The sequence below is a fragment of the Rissa tridactyla genome, chromosome 1 (genome assembly GCF_028500815.1).
Source record: "Rissa tridactyla isolate bRisTri1 chromosome 1, bRisTri1.patW.cur.20221130, whole genome shotgun sequence".
Classification (NCBI taxonomy): domain Eukaryota; kingdom Metazoa; phylum Chordata; class Aves; order Charadriiformes; family Laridae; genus Rissa; species Rissa tridactyla.
The window spans coordinates 165199276-165222486 of NC_071466.1; the positions used below are offsets into that span (position 1 = coordinate 165199276).

At 40.0% G+C, this 23211-nt stretch overlaps 1 protein-coding gene across 6 annotated transcripts in view; it reads right to left on the reverse strand.

Annotated features, from left to right (window-relative positions):
• Positions 1-21958, reverse strand: part of IFT56 (intraflagellar transport 56) — a 46884-nt gene extending 24926 nt beyond the window's left edge. For 5 of the 6 annotated variants that reach the window (XR_008463342.1, XR_008463343.1, XM_054181962.1 and 2 more), the window contains exons 1-9: positions 21880-21958; positions 21576-21713; positions 21116-21208; positions 16137-16251; positions 8526-8575; positions 6725-6870; positions 5271-5442; positions 4786-4860; positions 3487-3589 (exon numbers count right to left, since the gene is read on the reverse strand). Coding sequence is in view for 4 of the 6 variants with exons in the window: in XM_054181962.1 (XP_054037937.1) it covers positions 3487-3589; positions 4786-4860; positions 5271-5442; positions 6725-6870; positions 8526-8575; positions 16137-16251; positions 21116-21208; positions 21576-21713; positions 21880-21882 (895 nt within the window). In the remaining 2 variants the exon portion in view is untranslated. Of the gene's footprint in view, positions 1-2636; positions 3386-3486; positions 3590-4785; positions 4861-5270; positions 5443-6724; positions 6871-8525; positions 8576-16136; positions 16252-21115; positions 21209-21575; positions 21714-21879 lie in introns of those variants that run through there. The other variant, XM_054181991.1, reaches the window with a different exon arrangement.
• Between the last annotated feature and the right edge of the window lie 1253 nt (positions 21959-23211).

Genomic DNA, 23211 nt, shown 5'->3' on the forward strand with positions numbered 1-23211 from the left:
CTATTTAATGGCAAAATTTTGTCAGAACAGCATTATACCAGCTGCCTGTAAGAACAAGCCTTATCAAACAAAACTTTTTTTGCTAGTACATACCATCCATACACTGTGGGGACAGTACTCCAGGGTGACTTAAGGCAATATACATTGGAGCTGCCAGGTTCCCATCCAACCCCTCTGCTTTCCTACCCATTCCCTCAAGAAGTCACTTAGTAAGCCAGCATAAGGTACTAGACTAGCCAAAAGTCATCACTTTTTTTTTTCTTTTTTTTTTTTAATAGAAATAGGGTTGTTATTTTCTGCTAACTCAGCTCACTAACAACTAACACGAAAATAATGACAGCAGCCTTTATTTTCATCAACACAGAACAATGCTCTTCAGGCTTCAACAGAAGCCTCTAGCAAATCTTACTAGAGCAGATTATGACTGGATACCTGGCCCCAAATCCTGCTAAAAATCACTACCTTAAAGAGTTGAAAAAATTGGGATGCATGTTTGTGTTTCAGTCACTCCAGTTCAGAGCATGTCTAAACACAAGACTATTTTTATCAGAGACCTTGTAAGTTTTGGTGACAGCTGTAGTCATTAGAAGTAATTATTTCTCACATTCTTAACTGATACTACTACACTAGCAAGACTTGAAAATGGAAATTTATCTTAACCAGGAAAGAGGTTTTAATCCTAATTCCCCTTGGCCTCCTTTGTCAGTATGCAAGTCATTTGTATACCAGAGTGAAGAACAGAACCTAACTAATGAAAATTACTGCAACATTGACAGCAAATGAGTAAACAAGACTGATCTTTAAGTGATCCCAAAAGATGTACTTTGCCCCTGTGTAAGTAGACTTAATTTGAAACATATATTATTATTAACAATATTATTGGGCAAGGTAATTGGTAATAATACTAGTATTATCTATAGTGATATTGGCAACAGTAATACTGGATAGAAAGGTGGCTGGGAACAGCAGGCACAGATTTACCAATGCCAGAGTGTACTGGTATGACTGGTTGTATGGATAAAGGGATAGTAGTAGATGCTGTATACCTTGGCTTTAGCAAGGTCTTTGACATGGTCTCTTATACCTTTGTCATAGACAAACTTGAGAGATAGGACTGGCTTAAATAAGATAAGGGGACAGAAGACTGGCCAGACTACCAAAGGACGGTGATCAGTTGTACAAAATCCAACTGGTGATTCATTACTAACCAAATCCCTGAGGGATCAATACTGTAGACTGTCTTATATTAATGACACAGATGACAGGATAGAGAGCACTCTCAGCAAATTTGCAGATGATAAAAAATTGGGAAGCAAGTTCCTAACTATTGAGAAGCAGCTCAACAGGCTGAAAAAAAAAAGTCTGAAAGAAATCTCATGATGTTTAATGGAAGCAAAATGCAAATCCTGCATCTTGCTTGGTTTGAAACAATCCTAAGCAACAAGACAGGTGGGGGGATGACTGGCTAAAAGGCAGCCTGGGGGTCCTGACAGACAGTGCACCCTTGCAGCAGTGGAGGCCAACTGCAGTGGTTCATATTAGCAAAAATCAAGGCAAGGGAAGGGATTCTTCTCTATTTGGCACTTGTGAGTTTCCACCTGGAGTACTGTGTCTGATTTTGGGATCCCTCGATCAAGAAAGACATTGAAATACTGGAGTGAGGGCACTGAGGGCTCCCAGGGCAGGTAGGGGGCTGAGGAGAGATTGAAAGAACTGCAATTGCTTAGCTTTCAGAGGAGAGGGCTCAAGGGAGATCTTATCACTGTCTACAACTAACTAATGGGAGGGTACAGAGAAGATGGAGACAGATTCCATAATGAAATGAAAGGCAGTGGACACAAGGTGGAACAGAGGAAGTTCTGATTAGATGCTTGTGTGGACAAGGCTCTAACCAACCTCTAATTGGATCTGCCTTGAATAAATGTGCTAGAGATCTCCAGAGGTCCCTTCTCACTAATAATCTGATTCTGTTATTTACCTGGAACTCTATATATTCATACAATATAAGTCAGGTAATAATGTACTTTTAATCATATACAATTGTGACCATTTGAATTTACTTGAGAATGTATACCTAATTTACAACCACGGTGAAATTTAAATAACCTCATATGAAATTTAAATAAGCTTATTGTCATTCTCTAGTATCAAATAAAACAAAATAGGGATAGAATTGCCATATTTTGTGAAGACTGTGATGTTTGCAGATTAGCAAAGTCAGATTAATTACATTTTATTGCACAGTATTAGCCGCAATAAGAATTTTTATAACTGCCAACAGTCATCAGTAGTGGGATATTGTAAAATTTGTCAGAGTCTCAGTTGAACTGAAACAATGAGGCAGCATTTCAATTGCACATGCAGACAAAAGAAGCAGTCCTGGATACAACTGAGTACTAAAGAGAATTTATTCCAACTACAAAGATTAAATCTCACCAACCTTGTTGATTACAAATCATAAAGATGTTACTCAGAACAAGTATCTGAAACCCCAAGTCAATCACACTATAAAAACCTCACAGGGCTTTTTCAACGTACTATGGTTACATACGCCCAGATTCTCTGATGAATTTATTGGGATGCAAAGAATATAAAGTTGGTGTGACTTACTTCAGCCAGCAAGATATATCTCCTTTTTTCTTAGTAATTTTCCAATATTTTTGGAAAACAAACCAAAAAAAAAAAAAACCAGAACACAGGCATGGACTTTATTTATTTAAAAATTAAGACAAGACATTTTTCTGCTTTCAGATGCTCTGGTCATCTAAATGTATTTTTTCAACGTGACAAAATAAACGGCTTTAAGAAAGCGGTATGTGGAAAAGCAATCATCGTGTCACCTTGTATTAGATGACTGCAGTTAACACCTACTCATCACTCAGCCAGTCAATTCACTGCTGAATAAAGGAACAAAATGGGAGAATAGGAATGGCTCTGAAACTAAACTCAGACAAAATTCAAAGGAGTTGGCCAACGAAGGAGAGAAACAAGCACAAAATCCTTTCCAACTGATTCTGGTTACCTACCTGCATTCTTTAAGAGTTATAAAGTACATTTGGAATTAAATGTTTTGTTCACAAACTGTAGCCTTTTTCAAAGTCACTTTGGCTCGTATTCTGTGCTGCATTTACAGAAATAGTCATCCTTGCCTTCATAGGACATACGCCCACCATTCTCACACATTCAGGCAGAGGAGAGGTCCTCTCACTATAAACATATAAACACCACCTCCCCCAAAGCTATTTCCTGCAACCCAAGGAACTTCCAATACTCTGCTGAAGTAGATTTATTTGACTGCACACGATTAAAGCCCTTCTCTGCAAGCCATGGGAAGTCTTACATCACGATTTTCCAGAGAACAGAAAATGAAATAAATTACATTTTTCTGCAAAGGAAAAAAAAGCATCTAATGGAATAGTCAGTTGAGATCAGATGAATGAATGTCATCCCTGAAGCTATGAAAGAGATGGAGGAAGGTGCATTTACCTTGCCGGAGATAGTAAATCACAAGATTCAGTCTTGCCTCAGGAATAACATCAACCAGAGGAGGCAGGACCTGTAAAGCCCCTTCTCCACCTCGGAACACTACCTGCAGAGAAAAGAAGCGTATTGATAACGGTGTATTAAAATCTTGTCTATGATCTCTTAATTCAAGGAAATTAATCCTTAAATTCCTATATTAACAGTAAGAAAAGGTCAGTGGTACTTGCATTAGCATAATCCCTACTTTAATATAACTATAGAATTACAACGTGTGACAATCTTTATTCTGAAGAATATAAAGTATTTAATTCATCAGTAAAAATTAACTTATTTCAGCTTTTAGCAGTTCAAACCAGCACTACATTATATATCAAAGATTTTAAAGAATAACGTGGTCTGAGACAAGAGTGAGGGGAACGCATACAGAGTTACAATTTGCTTACGACGTATTCATATGAAAAAAATTAGGCTTACAACTCTACATTTATTTGGAATGCCACAAGATCCTAAAATGATCAGGAGTAGTTGATTCTTTATACTTCAGTCTCACATGACAGTTCCTCCAACAAAATCCATCATACTTATTCAATAAATGACTGGCAACAAAGACCAACAAAATAGAGAATGTTAACTTATAAAAGTCCAATTTCAAAGCAGTTTTAACTCTTGCGGGAAAAAAGTGTTAGCTTGTTGTGACCACTCTTGAAAAATGACAAAGCAAACATCGTTGAATAAGCGCAATCTACTGTTACGAGTTTTTTAACAAAATAATATCACCACGGCAAGGAAAATTAACAGGTAATTAGAGGCTCTTTTACTGCAGAACACACAAATATTTTGGCTTTTATCAGAATCTTTTCCCCTATGAACTCCTTGTTTAGTACTTTTTGGACAAAGACCATTTTCCCAACTTATCTTAATTCCACTCACATTGTTTTCATACTAAATAAGAATTCAAGGTCGGGCATTCTGACTCGTTTCTACAGTGTCCTTATTGACTGGGCTGCACAAAATATCTTGCAAAGGTATTCTTACAGACATAAATGATTTTAATATGCCTTCGGGAGTAAAAGCAGCATTATTATTATTTTGACACAGTCTCAAACTGGGAAAAATTCCAGGAAAAAAAAATACTCTCGATGGCACATTGATTATACAGGTAGGATTTATGGAATGTGACTTATATAGCAGCAGAGATTCATTTGGGTCTGCAATTCCCAAAATATTCCATTTTATGAATAATCAAGAAAAGCTCTACAAACGAGTGCAGTTCACATTAAATTCGACAACTACATTACTCACCAGATTGTGCTTAATGAGCTCCTTGCCAAACTCAAAGGACGATGAGGCACTGTCCGTCAAGTTCTTGAGCTCTGCCTGGAATTACATACATTTCAGAATTTTAAGATAAAAACAAAAAAAGCACACAAGCATAAACGTAGTTTCATATGAGCCCCAAAGCTGACAGAAAGACACCTCTAGCAGTGCTGGGTAACTGGAAGATTTTTGCCCTCCCACTTCTATGTGATGATTTTAGCAACTGGATAATACATATAGACACAAGGTCAAAAGCGGACTGGGAAAACTGTAAAACCAGTGTGCAGACATGTGGACAGATGGTTTAATACCAGGGAAACTGCAATAGGTGACATTCCTAAGAGAAGGACACAATGACAAGATAAAGGACATTATCAACATTACTGATTAAGACAGATAACAAGGAAAAAAAACCTGTACGGAATCTTGAACTAAAATAAAGGTGAACTGAAGGGCTGTCCGATAGATACCTCAGCTGCCTTCCCATTGTAAAGTCGGAAATGGTTACAAGCCTTAAGGTTAAGAGCAATGGTGCTGTCGGGAACTTGCTGAAGATAAACAGCTAGCACTTCCTGTGATACGTCATAGTAATCCAGTTTGTAATAGCATAGGGCCACATATACATTCAGAGCCAGGTATTCCCTGCAGGAAAGAGGATTAAAGAGAACACTTAAATCCCACCAGATAGTCATACCACAGAACATTAAAATCAGTGGGAAAAAAAGCTCTCACGTGTCTATACATCTTTTACAAGCACATCAAAACTGGGGTTTCTGAGAAATGCTTAGAGCTTTTAGAGCTCTAGTTTGTTAGCTAAGATTACACAGCTCCAGATCCAGGTTCATGTTAATTTTTTCAACGGCAGCTACTGCAGCTTTAAAGAATTACCTGCAAAACTTTTGGTTTGCAAATCTGGAAAATGGTGGCAACTTCACACATAGGAAATACACAGAACACGAGCACCATAATTGGCCTGGCAGAATAGGAGTTTCTACGCAATACTTACAAAGACATTTAATATGTACATAAAACGTTGAAAATATTTTAATGGATCTTATTACCTTATACCAAGTACAATTATTTCAAGAAAATCCTCGCCATTACAAGCTATCAAGCCAGAAAAACTAGACACAGAAATAAGACAGGCATTTGTGGAAACAGTAAGTTAAAAGATAATTGTTACAAAGGTTACTCCTTTAGCTTTGAAGGATTGCTTGTACAGGACTTGGAAGTTAAAATCTCTTCCCCAGGCATTACATGACATACTTATATACGTTATGATGGACTTCTCTGAAGCATTCAAGAGGAGACACTGCCAAAAGATAGGTATGTATTCTGGGATGGCAGTTTCTATTTTATTAAACAATACTTCAAGCCACTTAAGAATTCAAGGACTTAAGAACTTGCAGAACATGATAGGAAAAAACATCAACAAGTGTCACTGCAGGATAAATAGAAATGGGAAGAATTTCAGACTTAAAGGAATGAAAGGAACTCTACATAAAACCTAAGAACTGAACCCTTCTTAGAAAGGCTAAGTGGTGAAAATGTCAGTAGTCACAAGCAAGGGTCACCAGACTGGCCATCAGAGGGGAAAAAAAGAAAAAGACAAAGCAGGTACATACGCAACTGTAGGTAATTTCAGAAGTAAGTAACAAAATAAAGAAAGATGTCAGAATGAATTACATGAAAATATCACTAAAAGACAGCAACAGAGAGCAGACTTCTTTTTACACATGCATTTTTCAATAATGCTTTGCCATCAACAAAATTGAAGGGGCTGCAACTTGTGCACATTTCGCGGTGGGAAAGGGACATAGTAATTGGGGAAAATTCCTACTTTCAGAAACCAAGTAACTAAATTGAATTCAAATACCGACAGTATCAGAGACACTGCAGTAAGGTTTAGAGTAAAGATGCCCACCGATTATCAAGAAGAATGCGTTTGTAGATATCAATAGCTTCTTGGTAGTGGGACCGCATGTAGTGGATAGATGCCAAGCTAAGCTGATCTTCTGTAATGTCTTGCAGATTCTGGTGAGAGCTCATCAGTTTCTTCTCATCACTGAACTAAAAAGAGTGCGACACATTCTCAGAAAATTTCAGCGAGAAAAAACATTTTAATTAGCTGGATTAGTTTTGTCCTTGCTGGCAAACAGCAGGTGATTCATATTAAACATCTGGAAAAACTCTGTTTCTTTAAAGTTAACTGACCAGTGGAGAAAGCCAAACATTAAAGAGGCAGACCAGTTGAAACTAGATAAATGTGAGGCTAAAACTAAGTACATTTTCCTTTAAGGTGTGATTTAGACATAATTACATGTCACATGCCTTGATGGGTCAGAGAGGAAAGAGCTGAATTAATTATTTCACAAACAGAATTTTGCAACACAAGATTTGACTGTTATTATTCGAGCCAGCAGAAATTTTGCTGTTTGTAGATCTAGATCTTATTTCTCATGGATAGCAGAAAAATGCAAGACTTGCCAACACACAAGCACCGATTTTCACAAGACTTCTTCACAGTACTAACAAATTCTCTTTCATCAGCTCCTTAAAATTCCAGTTTCTTTAACTAAATGGTTTACTTTTAAAGCATTGCTGTACAGCACATAACACACACGCAAGGATAAAAACAAGGAACACAGTTAAACATACCTGTTACATTTGTATTACAGTAGTAAAGTTGAGGCTATTCACCTAATCATTCTACTCGGATCACTCACTTATTCCAGTCCTTCCCTTTGCTGGTTCTGCTGACTCAACAGTGATTATTAATTTCTCTTACAGACAAATTCTGTCTTATGTATTTGTTTTTCATCTACCTGCTCAGTTTCTTCAAATCTTTTTCCTCCCTCTTTGAGACAGTCACAAAATGATACTCCAGTACAAAGGCAAGAGAAGTTGCTTAGCAGAACTAAAGGCAATCAATGGGCTTCACAGTTTTGTAAAACCCTTTATTTTCAAAGGATAACTAGATGAACTAGGAATTGTTAAACTTCTGTTTACCATGGACATACGTAAGCGCCAGTGCTGCTACAAAAATGTTTTGAGATTTCTCTTTTAACAGAGATTTAAGTAAAGAAAATCTGACATCAAAGCCAACATTCAGGATTTATACTTTCTTTCACCCCAAACTCAGTCTCTTCAGTAGTAAAATACTCGTTAATTATAACACAGGATGGTACAAAACCAAATTTAAGGGAAGATAGCTACGTGTAGCAAGTGAAATAAGCATTTGATTATTGTTGAAATTAAAGTAAATTTCATGCTATAAACAATATTACTTCGTGGATACGGAATGACTTCGGAGGATTGGTAATAGCATATAGACCCATTTTGGTCAAATTGCTAAGTATAAGACAGCTGCAAGTTAGGAAAACTTGCTACATATCAAAGAAAAATAGTGGCTTATACATTTCTGATTCTATTCAACTTCCAGGTTCCTTGTGATCAAAAATACCACTGGGTTCCTGTTGTATGACTTATGTGAAGTGTGTTGGTAAGACTTTCCTTAGATACATACTGAGGGCATCTATTCTGAGATCATGTTTTCACACTTAATTTCTCCTCCACATTTTAATACAGTAGGACGGTTATGGAAAACGTTTGTTCTCCTGCCACCAGAGACATTTTAATTATTCTGCCAGGTTGCCAGCATAAATTGCACATTACCAAATTGAAAAGAAAACAAACAAAGCATGAGTGAAGACAAGGCATCATACCTTATGTGCCAGGTGAAACAGTAAACGGTTCTGGAGACGACTCTTAGGTGCTGAAAGGAAAATTCAGTAAGTATTGCTGTAAAGAACAACTCAGGGTGTCTCTTTTTATTTTGAACTCTCTTTCTCAATAGACATGCATGCACCCATATTCTTTCATTAACTAACCCAAGTACAGTTCTTCATTGACACAGCCTTTGCAGGTCGTGCCCTGAGGCAGGCTCTACCAATTTTAGAGTGATTTAAAGGCCTTCCTGCTTCCTATCTTCATTCCCTGACCATTTCTTTTGAAATCCCTGTTGAAAATAACTTTTCATTGGCCTCTGTCTCCCACAAGCCTTAAAATTTTTATGAATTGCACTGTCATTTCCCTGTGGGGCCTCTGGATAGTTCTCTGGGTTTTTTTGTGACACACAGCACAGCAGCTTTTGCAAAATAAAAAGCATCAACAGATAAACTCATAATCAAGGCTCTTTCTACAATGTTTCACATTTGAAGCTGCAATTCATAATTCCAGGAATCTTGTCAACTTCCAGTGTATTGCAAAACCCATTGTTGCCACCATTTTGTTACGTATGCATATTATATTATACTTAGTTCTAATATTTCTTCTGTCCTTTGGAACAAAAGGCACATGCAAGAAACCTGCAGTCAAAACAGATACGATATCACAATCTAAGATATGATGAGAGATTTAAAGAAGACATCTCCTTCTTAGAGCCACTAAGATTCATGAAATTTCTTGCTCTAGGAAGATCAGGAATTCCATATGACACAAATTGTTAATTAAAGAGCTTTAAGTCACTAGAGAGAGCCTTGTGCTTCACTGAGAGTGACAAAGGTTCTCGTCCAACAGAGCTATTAATTTCTTTTGCAAGCAATCTTCCAAAAAGCCTTCCCTTGTTTCCTGTATTTTCTTTAGCCTACTCAGTTAATGAGCACTTTCATTCTTGCTCAGACCAAACAGCTGGCAACCTATGTTCCACAGAAAGGATGTACATGGAATCTTTACAAAAAGCAGAATTACTTACTGTTTATGAGGCCACAAAAGCGCAGAGTTAGCAAAGCAGTGGCCTGTAACACAAGGCTATAATTCTTCTGACATCTTGAACCATGAAGGAGGGCTCAAACCACCAAAACCTCTTCCCTCCCTGCCTCCAAGATGGTATTTTCTAGTAATAAGTTAGGTTTGGGGTTTTTTTTAAAGCAATTTAGGGATGGATTTCCAGGCTTCTTACTCTTTCTCCACGTAGTAAGAAAACTTTTTAACACAGCGGACAATCCCAAAATCGAAGCCACTGTCATCAGGTTGGCAGTGTGAGGCCGTCCACGTACTTCTGATAGGTACAGCAATTATTTATCCTCTTTCCTCCTTCCCAAGCTGTGTTATTTAACCATGTTCTTAGAAAAAAAGGACAGTGCATTGTATCTGTAAAGAACTGCTAGAACAGAGAAGTCCCAAAAGGCAAAGGCGGTACGAGAGCATTCTCAAAAAACCACAACATCTTACAAGGTATTACTGCATCATGTTGTTAAGAACCTAAATGGTCTTCAGTCTAGGATATATGTGGGAATTTTCATTAGCCTAATTATTAAAGAACAGAAAGGTTTTCTGATATACAATCAATATTGCATAAGCAGCAGTAGTAGTATAACTGACACAGTACTACATTCTAGAAGTTATTCCATCCATTGAGTTAGAACATTAGAGTACCTTAATTTAAATGCATGTTCTTCAAAATGTTGCCAGGAACGATACTGCGGTAACTCCACATGTGCCCCAGCATTAATTGATAGGTTTTAATATCAAAGTTTAGAAGGGCTGCACATGGACCCCACATGTGCTTTTGTGCGAAACTTAAACCGACCACAACCGCCCTTTACAATTCAAAACACTTGGTCATCAAAGACTCCAAAAATACAAGCAGGACAGATTGTGGGATTTACACTGAAAATAACATATTGCATAATCACAGTACTACGGGAAAAGACACGAATGTTCCTTTTTTGAGTAGGTTTTGTTTCCTTTTTTTTTTTGAGTGGGTTTTAGCATTAATTTCACTGTGAAAATTGTGACTTGCAAGCAATACTCCCTCAAGAATCTAAACCGAGGAATTCTTGTTTCACTGGTCAACCAATGACTACAGTGCTGCCCTTGCAAACCTGGCATCTGATCTGACATCAAAATTATTATTTACTTCTTGGCAAAAGCTGGAGGGTTAGTCCACGTTATTTGACACCTAAAAACAGGCAAAGGATGAAACATGAGTTCTGATGGTGTGCATGGATAGATAAATGGAGGGAGAGAAAATGTCCTGCTTCATAAAATATTATATGATACTATGCATTTGATATTCTTTAAAGTAAGACACTTCTCCAGACAGAGAAGGAGAGGGGCAAAACCCAAAAACATAGTCCTGTCCATATAGTAAGCAGAACCATGGAAACATTCAATACCAGCAGTTTCTTCTCTCCCAGAGACAAATGCATTTTTTGAGGAAGACAAGGAAACATATGAACAAGGTCAGATTATTTTCCAGAAAGAATTTGGTTATGAATATTGGATAAAGCTGTTGTCAGTCACTGCAGCAGGAAGTGATACAACTGCCTCACCAGAGATAATGATTTTTAAGGGACGTTAGGCTTATTCTTTTATTACTCTCTGCTGCTGCCGAATTTCATTGTCACTGATCTACTAATGCCACAAGGAAGCACAACCTTCTTTTCCTGTCCTACTTTTCAAGACAATGACTGTACGATTTTATTTTTTTTTTTTTTTTAAATCGGTACTAAGAAATCTAGGGATCATAACAAACACGATGACAAAGCTGCATGGAAACAAACTGGACCCAGCTCCAAGTCTACTATTGGCTTTGTGCTGAAGACATCACTGAGGTAGCTGGATAGGATATATCTCTTTCCAGCACGGAAACATGCCGATATCCTATGCTAGGATTTTTGTCATGATTTGTGCCGATGTTTCAGGCACTGAAGTCAGAGTTGACTTTGATCTTAAAAGCGTTCTGTATATTTTTATCTGCTGACACTAAACAGGCACCTACTGAAGTTTTTGTTAAAATATAATAAACAGCTACAATAAGAGTAAAGACAGTTATCTTCACTAGTTATTAAACAAAAAGTTAAGCTCACTAGAAGTGGCAGCTCAGACCCTTGGTGGGTTTTATATTGCTGCCACAGGCAGTAAGATGACGAAATACAGTCATGGACAATCTGGCATTTGCGCCTTCTCATAAGAGCGCAAAGCAATGCTGGTCATACATCCATCATTAACAAATCCCCCCTAGCAGACATAACGCACACGCTATAGCAGCACTTCACACATTAACAGATGTAGAACACATCTTAAACATACACATCAGGAGCTGAGAGGAATGGAACGGTGCTGAGAAGGCTCCAGACTGACAGCACAGAAAACATGACCAGAGGAAACCTTATTCTCCTGTCCTTGAGAAACAATGCCCTTCTCACCTGAGTACAGCAGCTGCATGAAGCCCTCTGTGCCTCAGAACACCAGTCTCACTGGTGGAGGGAAAGTGCAAGGGTATGGGAAAAGCATTCGGATAAAACGTGGTCCAACAGCAAGGTTCACGCACACATTTGAATAGCTCAACTGTTCAGAATTTTCTCAAATGAAATTTACAGGGGACATTCACTGAAATTTTCCCATTCCCAAAATACTTAAAAGCCAGTTCAACTATGTTCTGTTACTTGCAATATATACACATTTCATTTCAGGCATGTAAGTTAAAGATCATTGAAGCAAAAAACTATCAATTATTCCTGTTCTGTAGCTTCCACTATACTTTAAAAAGCAAATCAAGAAAATAAGGTTAGTAGTTTTTAAAGTTTAAATATGTACAAATTGATATTTTCACTTGCATACTTTGAAAGTTCCATATATGAAACCCTGCTGGTTCAAAACCACAGCTAAAATGCAATGAAAATTAACAACTGTTCTCAAGACATACAGTACAAGCAGAAAGCAGGTAATTTTGAAATGTAGGTGAACACGCAGTCTAAAGAAAAAGAAAACCCAGCAACTTTTCCATGCCTGCTTGTAACTGCTCATTTTCACTAGTGACAAGTATTTGACACCTGGCAAACGTTGGTACATGCATAAGCAAAACTGGTTTGGAAAACGTTATTGTTCTTCCTAACCCATCTCTGTTCTGCTTTTGTATAATATTGCTCCTTTCAGTATAGGCTGTGAAACGAGAAGTAACTCTGTTCAGTTAAACCACATTCAGATCTGACACATGCAGAGTTGTGAAGAAGTAAAGTAATTACAAAGCTGTGCCCATCAAAAATTAGAAGGGAGGAAAAAGGAAAAAAACCCAAACGAAATATTTTAATGACTGGTTCAGGAACACAGCCTTGTCTGTGCATGAATCTTAAATCTAATTGTAAAATTGCATTTATCCTAAAAAGACTGGTTTTCATAACAGATTTAACTGCAGCCCCAGTTACACGCACATTTTGTGGTTTAAAAGAACACTGTTAGTTCTTGTGTTTTTCTTAATGCAGTACTAGCCAACAGCTTCTGAGAGCGCTATGCAGGCTTCTGAACACTAGAATCAATTGCCAGGATGGCCGTGCAAATGTGCCAGGCTTTGCAAGGCACGGGAACTGGGAATGCAACGTAAGATTATTTGGTTTTATAATTAAAAAAATAGTAATTTGTTATTATTATTTATTAAACCAAGATGAAGACTTTCAGCCTCATTCTGTCAAGACTAGATGGGCTAGCACAGAGCATGGAAAAATACATGTTCAGCCAACGTATGAGAGCACAGATGCAAAAGGAGTAAACAAAGCATCACTTGGCAGCTTTACTATGGGATGACTATGAAACAACAGTACCTGACTTTAACTCTACTTTCACCTTAGATCCAGGAACATTAGTAACTGTAATGTAAGGGGACAGCGGGGAAAAAGAAGCCAGAAATATCTGAAAGGAATTTGGAAAAAAGCCTAAAGGAGATAAAGTACGACTATAATGAAAAACCTTCAAAGAAGGATTTTTCTTTATTTACCTTTTTGCTCTACTTCTTAGGTTACATTTGCAGTAATTCTGGTTTATTCAGCTTTTGATATACAGATTTATTCTTTGCTGACAGTATGTACCATGAAGTTTTAATGAAGTAACGACAAGCTAAGAGAACACTTCACATCTATTATAAATAAACATAAAACCTTGCTCCACATGAGATAGTGGACTATATATCTTGTATGAAATGCAATAATTACCTCATGGCTTTTAATGCTAATTTCCTAATTTTTAAGTATCCTGCATATTTTTACTCAGACAGTTAACAATAACTTTCTTAGGCAACAGCAATAGTACATGGCAAGAAGGAACTTCTATCTGATTTCTAGACATTTACATGTTTGTGTGGAAAATCTATTCCAGAAAGCCAGCTGACATTTATGTTCCCTTTCACACAGGGATTCCATCACTGTGGAAATTTAGAATTATAGCTGAAAATAAATTATTTCTCCCTCATTTGTTTTAGCACTATGCTACTTTCAGGAGCTTAGCATAACTGCAGCAATTAAGAGGAAGCAGTATGCGAGAATTCAGGCAAAATAATCCCAGAACAGCAATGGTAAGCAGCCCAACACTAACGCTATCATTTTTTCAGCAGTAATCAGGGCAGTACTGGATAAATGGTGTTCTTCCAGAGACTTCACCTGTTGTGTCTATATCAAATGAAATATTTTGCTTCTTCAGGATCTTTGCAAAACCACGGAAGAGATCATGAGATATCATGGCTTCACCTGGAAGTAATATATTGCAAACAGCCATAACTGATGCAATCCTAAAATGTTAAAAAACCTAAAAGAGGATCTCTCAAAGGAAAAATAAAATGATCCATCCTCAATGTAAGAAAGACTGAAGTGATGGGAGTGGAAAGAGGAATATACAACACTTGGAAGCCTTCAATGGAGAAAGGACAAGTGTTACAAATCTTCAGTTGGGATGAGCCCAAGTAGCCAGAAATCATCTGTATTACAGTACTCAAAAGAAAGGTTTAGCACCTCGCGATAAAAACTGGCACGCTGCCCTTCTTAAACAATTACATAAAATCCAAGACTGATATTACTAGTGTGAGAACTCAGCTGTTCTCTGTTCCCTCCGTCAGCCACACTCCCTACGTCTTGCACTCCTTTCTTAATATTCCTGCCCTTGCATCCAGCACCCAAGTGCCACTAACCGCACCCCCTACCCTGCCACTCACTGTGCTACTACAAACTAATCTCAAGGGGCACGAAAAACTCACTTCCAGCTCACGGTAATCTGTCATCTCTAGAATGCATTACTGTAATTCACATGATTTGAAGCTGATGACAATGACTCCACCTGGTACAGGATGCAGCCACTTGCTTCCCCAATGGCTTAGGTCACAGTGACACTGCAAGCTCTATTGCCCAATTATTTTTAGATTCCAGTTCAAATCCAAGATTGTAATCTCCAATGCTCAAATCTGTGGTACGTTAAAGATTAAATTATCTGTGAACATTAGAAATTTACACACCTCTTGAAAAATATGGATCACAAAGCCCTGCATGAAATTTTTTACAGTTGGAAACAAAACACTTCCAGTTGTGGGATTGGAGCCCAGCATGATCTTTCAGAGGATTTTAAAGGGATACTGGAATCTAATTATTTCTAAAAAATACTACAATACTGTCCTTTTTGAAAGCACTCCTCCACAGTAGCAGAAAGTACACAATTATTTCCTCCCTACCCTATTTTCAGTCCAAGACTAGAAGACTAAATAAAGAAAGAAAAGAGAAAACCCATAATTTTATAAGAGTTTTATCCTAAAAAGGCAAGAGTCACAGCTTGACTGAGAACTTCACTACTATTAATTCTGCTTAGAAAGCCCTGGGCTACTATGGTTATGGGAAACAATATAAATCACTAAGATAAATAGAAAGTGATGGGTAACAAAATTAAGCTGCAGAAATATTTTTAGGCTGTAAAAATTGCCTTGGAATCCAATTTCCATTCCTCTTCTTTAAATGATCTCATGCATGTTCAGATTAAAGTAGAACTGTAACACTGACTGCAGTGAACCCCACGCCTTGAAGAATTGCATACCTAATATCTTACTTATAAGGCAACAAGACCACATACTAAGTCACTCAAACTATGTAAACAGAGTTCTTGTCCACATCAGGGAGAATGCTGAACTCTCTCAGATGCTTATTTTTTGATAACTTCACTAGCCTAATTAACTTCACCTGCACTGGCTCAGAGACATGGAATCAGTCAAAAGAAAAGTAATTTTTTGTTGCTGGTCAGCATATGCTGGGTTTTGTATTTAGAAATTAATAAGAGAAATTATTTTCCAGATGCTTCTTTCCGTTCCAGCTGCTCCACCTGCCCAAGGTATTTTTAGGAAGCAAATGGCATCATAACTATTCTGTTAAATGGGGAAAAAAAATAAATCAACCAAAAACCCCAAACAACTTTGCTCAAAACTATCCTTTATTCCTATAAAAAAAAAAAAAACCAAAACATTGAATACTTTCTCTGGAAATCACTTTAAGTGTTCAAGTCCTTTCCATCAGAGACATATATCTCACCTTTCAAGGCTGCTTGTTCAGCTTGTGTATACATTCCCAGAAAGAAGTATGTACAGGCAAGGTTCACCCAAACATCTGGATTGCAAGCTGGTTGTTTGGTTAAGGCCTCATATTCCTGTAACAGAAGGGAGGACTGATTTTTTAAAAATGCATAATAGCACAGACTTGTATTAAATATCATTATTTCTTCCACCATTTTACAACATATCATTAAATTATTGAGATCACAGGACTTATTCACGAGTTCACTGGCGTTCTTACAACTAAACTATTACATTTTAACCTAAGGTGGGTCTCTAGCTCTTTTTTGTTTACAGCAATAGAACAGACAACGGGGACAAGCAGCAATATAAATCTTCACTGTAGAAACATGAATTTAGTGCATATTGAAGTTATAAATATATAAAAATTATTATCACATATTTATACATTATAGAAAAATATGATTATTTATGTTTATAAAAGATTAATATATTAAAGTTATAAAGGCACCAACATAACCCCTTTTCTGATGCTTTCATAACGTCTCCTCCAGTCAAAGCCTGGGAGCCATAAACACCAGGGAAATCTCTTTGTGAATATTTACTGGAGAGAGTGTTAAACATGCTTTTATAAACCTGTGGGTAGTGTCTTAGATTAGACAATGGTCTCCAAAGTGGGGTGTGCGCACCCCAGTGGTTGTGCAAGGCAATACCATCGGGTGCAAGAAGAAAAATTATTTTGGTACCATTAATAACTAAAATAAACATTTTAAAAATAGTGTTTATTTCCTCTTTATCTCATCCTTTTAAAAATTTATATTTTTGTGTATGTTTTATAATTGTATAATATATTAGTGCAGTAGTACACATATATAATTTATCAGTATATATGTATGTGTGTATATTGGGGGGGTGCGCTCAAAAATTTTTTACTTATAGGGGTGCGAGACCAAATTTGTTTGGAGGCCTACAAGTAAGTATTGGGCAAATTGAAGACTTCCTAATATATAAAGATATAATTATGGTAAACATTACTAAACTGTGCCTAACTTCACCATTTCCCATTTTAAGATTTACAGCCAACAGCTACAGAAAACTACTAGATACCATGTTCTGATATTTCTTACACATCCACATTCATTATGTATCCCTTAATATTGCCTTCATTTCTTGTTATTTGTGAAACGGTAAAAACTTAACAGATCAATCTTTCAATCTATTTTTTAATAAAGGAAAACTTTGCAGCTACCAAACAGTGATGTTCCTGAAGATAAACATCTTTGCTCTGCATAACAACGGTACTAGTTTTTAGGCAGGGAAACCTCTCGATTCCTTTTTTTTTCTTCTCCCTCTGCCAGGTTTCCATTAAATTACTAGGAAGGACCATCCCAGTGAAAGTGCCTCCTGCTGGTGCTCCTGCTGTCCATCTAGCCACGTCCAACAGGCAGCATAAGGCAAAGCAGGCAGGGGTACGCAAAGTTCTCACAAGACTTGCTGAAAGAATGCCATCTACATACTCCCAATCACCATAAGCCTCTCGTCCCCCCCAGCAACACAACCCCTTACCAGCTTTTCCTTCAAACATATGAACTGGAATTTTCCCCTCTGCCTAGGGAGAGTTTACCAGATTGTGCCTCCATGGGTGGAAGACTTCTTACCTCTGGAAGAAAGGCACAGATGTGTATATATAGAACTAGAAAAATGAGCCATGTGCAAAGGACAGTGAATCCCAAGAACAGAAACATGCTGACAACAATAAAGTTCATAGTTTGCAAGCATGAGGAATTTTTTTTTTCCCGTTGCCAAGTGAAAGTAAACTGAGCTCCCAAAACAGAGAAGATATTGGTAAGGTATGCCCTTAAAAGCCAGCTCAGTCTTGCTAGTACTTCAGCGACTAGCTGTCCTTCAAGAAGGGCATAAAAATTTAAAAAAAAAAAAAAAAAAAAAAAAAAGGAAAAAAGAAAACATTTACATAGAGGCCAACCTTTCCTACTGAGGCCAGTTCAACCTTGATGTAGACCTGTCACAGTGCTGTGAGAGACAGGCCACTCCTGTTTATTGGGACCATCTGGAATCTTTCAAAATCCGTTCAGATTCAATGCACCCAAAGGTCTCTCTCAGCTATGGCTTCAGGCAGATTAATTAGAAAGACAAAGTGCATAAACACAAGTCATGTTCTGGCTTGGCCATTCAAAGCAAGCAATAAATAAAGAGTGCTCTAGCAGTACTAATGTGAATCTATGGAAACACAGTAAATAAAAGTGAGGACTATTAGTGCTCCTTACCCTGTAGTTCTGGGCCATGAGCCCAGGCTATGCACTGTTGTCCCTTTCCTCACCAAGAGGCATTCAACATCAGTCTCTCAAAGACAACTTCACAAGAGTTTCCCCCCCCCTCCTCCCCAAAACACCAACAAAACCAACCAAACTAAAGACTCCAAAAGCTTTCCCAACAGTCAACCTGTGGCATGTCTTTGCCAACCAGGAGCACAACTTCTTGTTATTTCACCCTATTCCACCTCTCACCCCCATCACAATACACATACGCTTTTCCTCAAAAGCAGGCTGTCAGGTTGATTGCCTGCAACTATGGTCACCTACTGACAATGCTGAGGGCAGTGGGATTGTGTTCACTGCCATTATTACTTTTCTGGATTCTCTAAGCCCATAAACACAGATCCTGAAACCCAATAAGACCAACCTATGGGGCTGCCCCACAAACGCTCAAAGGAGATGTAGAAATACTAATCATAAATTGGCTACAGTCATGACAGAGAAGCCTAGGGAACCTCCCCAAGCCAAAAATCCATCTTTTACTTTCTACCTTCAGCTGTCAGGAACTTGAACGTACCTATAGTCTCACACTTCCAGTAGAAGTACTCAAGCAAGATCAGATACTGCTCATGAATGAATCATTACCCTAGTATACAGGCCTATTCATTTCACCATTTACATTTGACTGAAATTATCCTGAGCATAGTCAGGGTAGACAGGAAGTCCCGTACAGTAAAGAGGTGGAACGGCTCCTGAGTCTCTGCTAGGAGGCAGGCAGCAGATAGGAGACTGTCGGAATCGCTGACTGTAGTTTGTGAGATTTTGACAGAAACAATGCTTTGAAGGCTCTGGCCCAGTGATCACACTTTGCTCTCATACGTGCAGCTGATGAGCCAAAATGGCATTACCATGTCTGGCGGCTGTACTATGCCAGCATCCTGTGTGCCTAAGCCCAGTCAGAGGGCGCAGAGTGCAAATGTGAAACCTGTTCTCAAACCCAACCTAGCAGCGCGCCTGCCCTTCCCAATTCCTCTCTTAAATACCTCAAATATGTCTTATAACTGTCCCCTTCCTAGACCCTGGCTGCTTGAATTTTTAAGATCAGGCAACTCAGAAACAGAATCATCAGACTGATACTCTGATTCTGGTCCTTGGGTGACACTGGGAAACTTTTCAGGAAAGGTTTAAGATTAGTGCTATGAGCAAGTCATGGCAGAAAGACAGGTGGGTTTTCCCCTGGATGTGGAAGCAGATGTGGAAGACTCCAGAAAAATAATTAGATGCTGCCATCCACCAGGGGAGTTCTCGTTGCAATACGATGCTAGGAAGACACCAGCCACTCAGTGTTAGTAAAATCATTTTGTCAGTGAAGGAAGCCAGCCAGTCCCCAGGGAAGAGTTGAATCTGGTGCAGTACCACTTTTAAACTCATGTACAGCGGTAAGAATGATCCTACCAAACCAGTGTCAGTGGCATATCCTTTGAGAAAGGCACCTACTAAGAAGGTGAAAGCGTGACCCTTTTGAAGCTGAGGTTAGTGTTCTACCTAGAGACTACCTGACTGTTGGTGTGCCTATGATAAAAGAAAGTGAATTCTCTCATGTGAATGTGCCAGGTATTTTGCTGTCATTCTCTCTGAAGATATTCTTGCAGCTGGAGGTCTGTGTGGTTTTCATTTTTTCCCTGCTTCTCATAGTAGTGAATGATGGCTACCTCACCCCAATTCCCGAGCCTTTCCAAAAGTTGCCATGCAACCAGCATGCCTGGCTCACTATGAAAGTATCATTATAAATAAAAGTATTATCGAGCAGCATAATTTCTGAAGACCCTTATCAGATATATGGAATACAAACCATGAACTGGGAATATAGTGACTATGTGTTGTCACTTGCAGGCATTTATTTTGTGTGCAGTGTCACTCTGGAGAATTCTGCAAAATCATCTACCCATAGTATTATAATTACAGTGCTCTTGGCACTCCCCAAAGAGTGCTCAAAGATCTAGATGGTATAGATAATTAAGGAATTTGTCGTTGAGAATACAGCAACAATGCTTCTGTGACAGAGCAGAGAAGATACAGCACTACACTTCAACCTTGAAGCTGATAACTGAAAGGCAATTCAGCCTCCACAGTCAGCACTCTTTCCCGTGATTATTACAGGCTTGGGAATCACAACTACGGTGTTCTGTCCCAAAAAGAATCTAGGCTGAGATGCACAGACCCATTTCCCACATGCCACCACAAAATTACGAAGTTATCAGGACTCATCACTGTGCCAAAAATCAGTCTTAAATCTGAAAAGACAGGCCCTGTGATCTCTCACTTAAAACACACACACAAACAAACCAACCACAAACGATGTATACAAACCTTTTGTTGTCCTTACTTGGACGGAAAAACGGGAAAAAGAGGACTAGGCAGTAGTTTTTAAAAGCCTGAATCAACAGCATCACCTAGTGGTGAATCAAACAGCACATACAAAACCTAATCTCTCAGGTATTAAATCAGACAGTAGATAACATTAAAAAAGGTTTATTTTCATAGGCAAATAACTTTATTTTCCAGTCCAAAGTGCTTTCCACTGCATCTGCTTTACTACTGTACATTTGTACCTTAACTGTCTGGCAGAACTGCGGCCTATTTCAGAACATCTTCCTCCCGTTGCCATCGCTTTATCACAACATCCCAATTTCCAGCCTCGGGGAGCAGGATTTCCCCACCTTACCTCCAGTGCTCTCTTGTAGTCACCCAAATGAAAGGCAGAGTATCCAATCCAAAGGTCCGCATCCTCCTCCTGCTCACCCACTTGCCGCTTAAACTTTATAGAGAGGAAAGAACATAAGAATTCCACCAGTTGATAAACCCCCATAGATAAATAAAGTGATACCAGGCCTTTTAGACCATGGATGGTTTGGCAGCTGTGGGTGCTACTGGGGTGGAGCTGCGCTCACATTTCTGAGGGCAGCAGCCGGCAGCCCTCACACGCCAAACCTCGTTCCACCAAGTGAGGGGAAAAAGCGGCAGCAAAGGGGTGCGGGAGGAGGCGAAAGGGACACAAGGCCGGGGAAGGGCTCCCCCCGCCCCGCAGCCGTTGGGCACCGGCGGTACCGCTCTCCCCAGGGGAGCGGGAGGGCCAGTGGGCCGCGGTGCCCTCCTCGGGCCGGGGTCTCCGCCTCCGCCGTTACCTCCAGCAAAGCGATGGCGCCGGTAAAGTCCCTCAGGGCCAGGAGCTCTTCCAGCTGCGGTACCTTCTTCCCTTTCTTCCTCCGCCTGTCTCCCGGCGGCGGGGTACCCCCCACGGCCGGCTTGGCCCGGGAAAGCATCTGAGCAGAGAGAGCAGAGCGGGGCCGGGTCAGAGCCGGGGCGGTAAGGGCGGGGGGGGAGCCCTCGGCGAGGCTTCCCCCGTTCTGGGGGTGAGGGAAGCCCCGCGACCCCCACGCTAGGTCTGAGGGAAGCCCCGCGACCCCCGCCCCGCCACCTCTCACCCACCATCCTGCCGCCGGACCCGCGCTCCTGCCTCCGCCGAAGGCGCCGTTGCCGGGGCAACCGCGGAAGGGCGGAAGGCGACGGCGCGGAGACCGAGCGCGGCGGAAAACAGGGGCCGGGCGGCGACCGGCGCCGCCCCTCAGGGTTCCGCCTCCGCGGCGGGCGCCGGTCTCCGTAGTGACAGCGGGGACGGGGGATTTCGGCCCCTCATTCGGTCTGTGCGGGTGCTGGTACCCCGGACACACAGACCCCTATGAGTTGTGGTCGAATTCCAGCTGCTGGGGCTTAAACCTCTGCACACACCGAGGAGAGAGTCCCCTCACCCAGGAAAAGAGTTAAATAACGGAGTTTAAGGTGAAGACGACGCGCTGCGCCCGTCAGGGGCAGGGCACGGCCAGAGAAACGCACTGACGAGCAACAAGCCCCTTGTATCCCCTTCTCTTTCGCACGCTGCTCCCTCCCCAAACCACCCCCATCTCTCCCTTTCCCCACCTTTCGTCCTTCACCTAAACATCCCGTAATAAGCCTTGTGCGAACCCAAAATGCTCTTCCCTGGCATCCCATGATGAGTCCCACAGGCTTGAAGCCAGCAAAGTGATCCAGAGAGCTTCTCCTGTCATCCCGAAATGGGGGTTCTTCACTCAGTGGGAAGGAGTCACCCAACACACTTGAGTCAAGATACTTGTTTTTGTTTCAATCCTGCAGAATCGGGTGCCGGGCATTTAACGACAGGCAGCACACCTCACGTGTCAAACCGCCCAATATTTATGAGGCTAAAATACAGCTGATTGGTTATTAGTGCTTCATTCACCGCTCCTGGCTATCCATATGCATATAAGCTCGTGTTTGAAACATTTAGGGAGGTTCCCTGGTTAGCATGCTCATTATTCACAAATGTGTATATATTTTAGCACTGTAACTCTCCAAGGGTAGCTTGGGATACACACTTGGCTCCACTTTGGTCCAGAAGTTATATTTTTTTGCTATCTTTTGTCTAATTCAGCAACTGCAAAGACTTGTTGTTTCATGCGTCCAGCTCTGGAGTCCTCAGCACGAGAAGGACATGGACCTGTTGGAATGGGTCCAGAGGAGGGCCACAAAGATGATCAGGGGGCTGGAGCACCTCTCCTATGAGGACAGGCTGAGAGAGTTGGGGTTGTTCAGCCTGGAGAAGAGAAGGCTCCGAGGAGACCTTATAGTGGCCTTCCAGTACCTAAAGGGGGCCTACAGGAGAGATGGGGAGGGACTCTTTATCAGGGAGTGTAATGATCGGTCACGGGGTAACAGTTTCAAGCTGAAAGAGGGTAGATTTAGATTGGATATCAGGAAGAAGTT